Source organism: Apaloderma vittatum, unplaced genomic scaffold, assembly GCF_000703405.1.
Source record: "Apaloderma vittatum isolate BGI_N311 unplaced genomic scaffold, ASM70340v1 scaffold10858, whole genome shotgun sequence".
Classification (NCBI taxonomy): domain Eukaryota; kingdom Metazoa; phylum Chordata; class Aves; order Trogoniformes; family Trogonidae; genus Apaloderma; species Apaloderma vittatum.
Genome location: NW_009730295.1, coordinates 2,174 through 9,117, shown reverse-complemented (window position 1 = coordinate 9,117; position 6,944 = coordinate 2,174). Strand labels below are relative to the sequence as shown.

The 6,944-nt window shown below is 42.6% G+C and overlaps 1 protein-coding gene across 2 annotated transcripts in view; it reads right to left on the bottom strand.

The window, feature by feature from the left end:
* Positions 1-3,758, bottom strand: part of LOC104277944 (sodium channel protein type 5 subunit alpha-like) — a 175,476-nt gene extending 171,718 nt beyond the window's left edge. For both annotated transcript variants that reach the window (XM_009874761.1, XM_009874762.1), the window contains exons 1-2: positions 3,438-3,758; positions 992-1,110 (exon numbers count right to left, since the gene is read on the bottom strand). In XM_009874761.1, the coding sequence (XP_009873063.1) occupies positions 992-1,110; positions 3,438-3,704 (386 nt within the window). In that variant the 5' untranslated portion in view covers positions 3,705-3,758. The remainder of the gene's footprint in view (positions 1-991; positions 1,111-3,437) is intronic.
* Positions 3,759-6,944: the final 3,186 nt, after the last annotated feature.

Here is a 6,944-nt window from a genome sequence, read left to right as displayed (position 1 = left end):
CTGAAATTTGATGTTAAACCAGTGATCTTAAGATGCTACCTGCTTAGTATTTATCAGCTTTCTGAGGTGGAGATGAGTATTGTAGATGAGGAATTTCCATCACTAAAACATCACACAATCATCACAGCAGCATGTGGAGTCTTTGAATTTCCTGCTGGGTCTCCCATGTGCACTGTAGAGAAAGCAGGCAACTCATGAAAAAGGGTATGTTTTCAGTTGTGTTCACACAAAGCTGAACATTTGGGTCAGTTTTGTCTTCCAGAATATAATGTTTCCGTGGCCGTGTTAAAAAAAAAAAAAAATAGAAAAGGCCACGAACAAGCCAAAACCAACTGCTGACATGTATCTTGCATGACTTCAGAACTAGAGCTAGGGGAAACTGGGCATCCCCCTTCCATCAAAAGATCCAGCAGGCCAGCCTGTGCTTTCATTCCCAGCTGGATAACACACTGCAATAAACAAATGGAGAAAAAAAAACAGTAACAAAACAATCTTTTTAATGCTCTGTTTCAGGAAGTGAAAAAATGCAGTTCTGAGGCAGTTCAAAATTAAATTGCATCTCCATACGGTGTCACAGAATCTCATGGGAGATGTTGCTTGAGTGCTCAGTAGCAAAGCTCTCCATCAGTGTGAATTTCCCCAGGTGTGTTCCAGCCTCCTAATTCCCTTCCTTTCTAAGAAACTATGCCCAGTTTCTCCCACTGACTTTACTAAAAACGATCGAGCCTTTCATATCTTTTAATCCTGAGTAAACTCACCAGTGCAGTTCACATTATCTAATTCCAGCAGTACAGTATAATCATTTTCATAGCTCACATAACAATATAAATTGAAACAAACCAAAAATCCAAGTGCATTTCTGCTTCTGCAAGCAAATTCAGCCAAAAAGATTAAAAATAGCTTAATGAAATAAAATGGTTTCTGACTTCTATCCATCTGTGTTTAAAAACCACACCAAATACATGAGGAAGGAAAGGAACAGAAAGGATATGAATGTACCAAAATTTTAATTGCTGCTCTTCTGACTGGATGGAAAGGACTAAGTATGTACAAGGCAGGAGTGGCACTAAATCGAAAGATTGTCTTCCCTTTGTTCAGTACTATAAATGTCTGGAAAACAAAATAGAAAATGAGAACATTCAGTATTTGCATTTATGCTCAGCTTTTCCCAGTTCACATCCCACCAGGAAATTTCTGCCAGTATCCCATTCTTCTTCCCACTCCCTCTCAAGATCCCCAAATTCCTTTTCACTCGGTGAAGAGTTTTGTCCAAGACAGCAGAGCTGCTGCCTGTCCTTTTGCCATATCCCAATTAGTTTTTCTTCCTTCGCTCCTCCTAGAGTCCTGTGCCATCACCTCTACCATGGGCTGGGAAAAGAGAAGAATCACTTCTGAAAATAAAATATTATCTGGAGACTAAAACGTAGTGGAGGGACTTTTATGATGCTCTTCTTCGCAGGTTCTGGAAAACTTATCACAGAATCACAGAATCACAGAATGTTAGGGGTTGGAAGGGACCTCTGAAGATCATCTAGTCCAACCTTCATCCCAGCATACCTAACCACTACACCACAGCCTCAAGTGCTAGATCTACTTTTTTTTTAAACACCTCCAGGGTTGGTGACTCCACCACCTCCCTGGGCAGCCTGTTCCAGTGCCTCACCACTCGTTCAGTAAAGAACTTCCTCCGAATATCCAATTTAAACTTACACTGACGCAACTTGAGGCTATTTCCCCTTGTCCTGTCATTAGTAATTAGAGAGAAGAGACCAGCACCAGCCTCACTACAGCCTCCTTTTAGGTAGTTGTAGAGGGCAATAAGGTCTCCTCTCAGCCTCCTCTTCTCCAGACTAAGCAAACCCAGTTCCTTCAGCCACTCTTCATAGGGCATCTTTTCCAGACCTCTCACAAGCCTTGTTGCCCTTCTCTCCACCCGCTCCAGCACCTCGATGTCCTTCTTGTACTGTGGTGACCAAAACTGGACACAGTACTCGAGGTGAGGTCTCACGAGTGCCGAGTACAGGGGCATGATCACCTCCCTCCACCTGCTGGTCACACCATTTCTGATACAGGCCAGGATGCTGTTGGCCTTCTTGGCCACCTGGGCACACTGCTGGTGCTGTTAACTCCGTTTTTTCTTCCTTGGGGCACTTTGTTGCTCTCGGTCGATGTTTTTTGGCTCACCAAGTAAGAAGATGCATGAGGAACAGCCCCAGAGCAGGATCTGACCCTGGCACTGAGGCACTGTCATTGTACTTAGATTAATATTGGCGGAAGAAACTAATACTGTGAGTTACATTAAATCCAGAGCAAAGGCGGATTGGATGCTGGTCCAATTTACAGAAATCTGAAGATGCCCTGCCATGCACAGAGGAACTAAGATTCACTCAGAGACAGGATTAGGACACCCAATAGATAAACTCTGAGCAACTCACCCACCTTGAGTCTAAGACCTGTGTGACACCGAAATTGCAAATCTATATCCTGCTGCTTGTGCCTGAGGATAACAGGCAAATTAAAAGGTAAATTAATTCTGGCCCTTCCAGGTAAGCAATCTATTTGTCTCTATCCATTTAACTTTTATTCTGTAGCTCTTGCAATGTTTTAACAGAAGCAGCATTGGGGCCATATTAATTCCTTGTTTACGGGAAACAGTGTAGCCCAAAATCAGGAACATCAGTGCCTGAAAGAACTGGAAGCTGTTTTCAAGCCTTATTTTGTTCCCCATTTTGTGAAATGTTTGGAAAGGGGAACAAACCGTAGCAAGCAACCAGCCCGGCTCTGCTGTCAACAGCCTTTTGACAGAAACTGTTTGCATTGTCATGGCTTTGGTCCAGCCTCCACGTGATTCCTCATCAGATGATGCACACTTTGGGACAAAGTTTGCGCTTCTGCAAAGAGCCAGCATTGCCCATGCTGCTCACAGGGCCCTTCAGCTCTGTTTTGGCCATCTTAAATGGAGATGAACCATCCCTCAGTAGGAAAGAACCGCTGCTCTCCAGGAAGGATTGTGGAAGCATCTCCTGCTCTTGTGCAGAGTGCTAGCACAAGATTCAAGTCACGCAGAAGCCCTTAACATTAAGGGGCTTAAGCGATAAACAGACCTGTGAAGAGTCAAGGCTCATGCAGAAGGCAAGATAGGGTAGATAAAAACCTCTGGCTTAATTTAACTCCACTACTGCTCTGTTCTTTTCAGACACTGTATATTCATACTCAGAGTTATCTGAAACACCCAAGTTTTAATTATGCTTTTTATCCCTCTTTGCCCTCCTGCTTAGATGTTTCCTGGGAGCCCTGCTCATGCCGAAACTGATCATTAATCTGGAAAGAAGTATTTTTGCTGTCTGAGGAAAGATAAAAAACAGAGCCCCCAAAACAGAGACAGAATTTATGCTTTAGCAAAAAACAAAGAAGCAGGATGGCTGGCTGGTGCTCACCTTGCGGTCATTGTAGAAAGGGTCAAGGTCCTCCAATGGCTCCCCAATGAGTTCTGGAGGAACAGTCCCATAGATATCGGGCAGCTTCTTGCAAGCTTGCAAGTCAAACTGAGGCTGAGGTTTCTCTTCATCGCCCAGCTGCTCTCTGTATTCCTGCTTTGCATTCCTCGCAAGTTTCTCTGCAATTCGTTTCTCAATAGCAGCCAAGGATTCAGGCGTGAACCGGTGGAAGCTGTTAGTACCCGGTGGTAACAAGAAGTCAGCCATCTTTTCATCCTGCTTTGTCTTTACTGGTCTTTACTCCTAGTAGTGGAAACAGCTGAAAGAAAAAGTGCCGAGGGTTAGTGACAGGAGCAAAGTAAGAAGAACAAAGCCATCAGAATGAAAAAAAAAAAAAAGAAAACAACAAACCAAAAACCCCCAAAATAACTCAGAGGCTTCTATTATCGGGAAATCCTTCGCCATTTTTTACGGTGTTAGCAGAACATCAAGGAAAACAGAAATGAACGTAATTAGGAATCACTCACGGTAAGAGCTAAAAAGAGTTTGTAGATAGACTGTGGAGTATCGTTATGTTTTTCTTTAACTTGGGGTCCTAAATTCAAACTAAGGAGTAACTTAAGCTCATATAAGCTTAAGTTTCATTCAAAACCACAGGGATTTGTATTCCTAAATCATTTTTTAAAATACAGCTCTGGAAGTGGATGAACAATGTGCCTAAGAAGACTGTAGGGCAGATTTAAATCAGCCAATCTCTGGCCACATGATGCAAACTCTAAAAATGCCCCAGCTGTTCTATTCCAAATTTAAAGAGTGAAGGGTCAAGTTCAGATTCTTAAATCACACAGAAATTCTTCATAATCTCTGTCTTAGGCTTCTGCAACGTAATTTTTATTTTCCTATGGGAAATACCATCTTCAAGATATCTGCCAAGACTTTTGAGCATTTTCTTTTTCTCCACACCCTACAATCTGAAGGATGTTGGAAGCCCAAATGTGTCTGGCAAAGCCCCGGGTCATGAGAGCACTCTAAGCTTCTGAGATGCTGAACAGCCACTGCTGCCAGTTCATCACATCTGAAAACCAAGAGCCTTCCATCCGATACCAATTTGAACATCTAACCCAAACTTGTGAGGCTTGACCATCTTGGGTTGTTGGGGCCTCACTGGTAACACTTCAAAACTCCAATCAAATGAAAACGAGAGTTGCCTCATCTCTTCATAGATAGAACAAAAAAGCTTTCTTTACTGTGCACTAAACAACACAGATAGTGAAAATTAATGTAAAACTACTGTTTGAATATGAATGATGCTCATCCCTGTTCTAGTAGCCTGCACAAATCCATCCAAGTTCACTGAAACTGTGTTTTGCAATTTAACATTAACTTTAGTGGCATGTTTTTGCAGCAAGAGACACCCTCACTATGCAACAATTAAAACTCATTTCACAGAAGAAATGAAGCTCTTGTTTTGCTTTTTTTCTACCACCAGGCCATTCATACTAAATCAGAACGTAAGCTGGCGACAAACAAAATAGTAGATTTTGAGGTGGGCTACTCTATTGCATTTGTCGATGTGTGCAGGATACAATTCTTTGTTCAGCCACAATTGTTGTTTTCTGCTTTCAGATGGTATTTGTCTATTTACAGTGGATAGTTCCAGATAGTTTCCTTCTATTAGGCTCTGTGATTACAGCATTTTTGTTAGCAAACAAGACTTTAACTGGACTCTGCATGACAAATAGCATATTTATGGACTCAATTTATTTGAGTAAAGTACTCTTTCAAATAACTACTGTTTTTCCTATTCTGACTTCATTTTAAAATGAATTCATTAAATTGTCATTGATCACAGACTATCATAGAGGAATGATTTAGTGGAGCTTGTACATTACACTCTGCATTACTGCTTGTTTGAACAAGCAGAGCTAAAATGAATTAGCCTTCCTGGAGTCTGGGTATTCTGACATTCTTCTTTGTTTAGATTTATTCTCTTTAATCTTTTCCCCTCTCCCCCTCCAACATTTGTGTTATCCCCTTCCTCCTGAAAAACAGGAAATTAGAAGCTTTCCCACAAATTGAGTTTTCTTATGCTCAACACTTTGTGACTCAGTACCAGCTCAAGCAAATAGAATTTCACTTTCTATAAATGACATCAGTACAGGTGGCCAGAGAATTCTCAGAGTTTTTTGTCATTTCAATTTTTGTTTCCTTATGGTGAAACTTGTCTTGGTGCGGAAAGGGACAACACAAACCAGTGGGTGATCAGTACCTCTGGAAGGACACAGACTAGGTCTCTAAACCATAGAGGAGATCATTGAAGACTGTTGGGTGAGGTCTGCATAATCATGAGCACTGTGAAGAAAATGAACGGGCAATGATTGTGCACTTTTTTTCATAATAAAAGATCGGAAAAATCTTTAAATGAAACCACAGAGCAGCAGGTTTGAAACAACCACTGTAGTCGCTTTCCACATGGTGCAGAACTATTCTGGGAAACTTGTCACAAAAGGGCAAGGATTCACAAAGCCACAAGAAAAATCTAAGGGCAAAAAACGTAATAATGGTTTTAAACACAAAGATGTTGTCTCTGACTGAGAAAATACCTTACATGCAAAACCTGAGTGCTTGTAAGAAACATTACTTATTCTGCCCAATTTTTACACTCTTCCTAAGGTAGTAGTCTGAAGAAACTCATCATCTGGTCTTACGTGCCCTTGTCCTTATGTACCACTAATGCCAACACAAGAAAGCATATGCTTTCCACCTCTGTAGCTGACCTGAGCTTGGGGAGACATGGAAACACACAGAGAATCCAAGTTAACACCTCTGTATATCTGCAGGTGCTTGAGAGTTGCATTGCACCAACCACCTGTTTCCAGTATAACTAATTAAAGCATAATTAAAGAGCACACGATGGGGCAAGTGTAGAGTCTTGCATCTGGGAAAGAACAACCCCAAGTACCAGCATAAGTTGGGGACTCACCTGCTGGAGCAGTGTAGGGGAAAGGGACCTGGGGGTCCTGGTGGGCAGCAGGATGACCATGAGCCAGCAGTGTGCCCCTGTGGCCAAGAAGACTAATGGCCTCCTGGGGTGTGGCTAGTAGATTGAGAGAGGTTCTCCTGACCCTCTGCTCTGCCCTGGTGAGGCCACATCTGGAATCTTGTGTCCAGTTCTGGGCCCCTCAGCTCAAGAGAGACAGGGAACTGCTGGAGAGAGTCCAGTGCAATCACAGAGATGATGAAGGGAGTGGAACATCTCCCTGATGAGGAAAGGCTGAAGGAGCTGGGGCTCTTTAGCTTGGAGAAGAGGAGGCTGAGGGGTGACCTCATAAATGTTTATAAATATGTCGAGGGAGAGTGTCAGGAGGATGTAGCCAGGCTCTTTTCAGTGATGTCCAATGACAGGACAAGGGGCAATGGGTTCAAGCTGGAACACAGGAGGTTCCACAAAAAATATTAGGAACAGCTTTTTACCTGTGAGGGTGACAGAGCACTGGCACAGGCTGC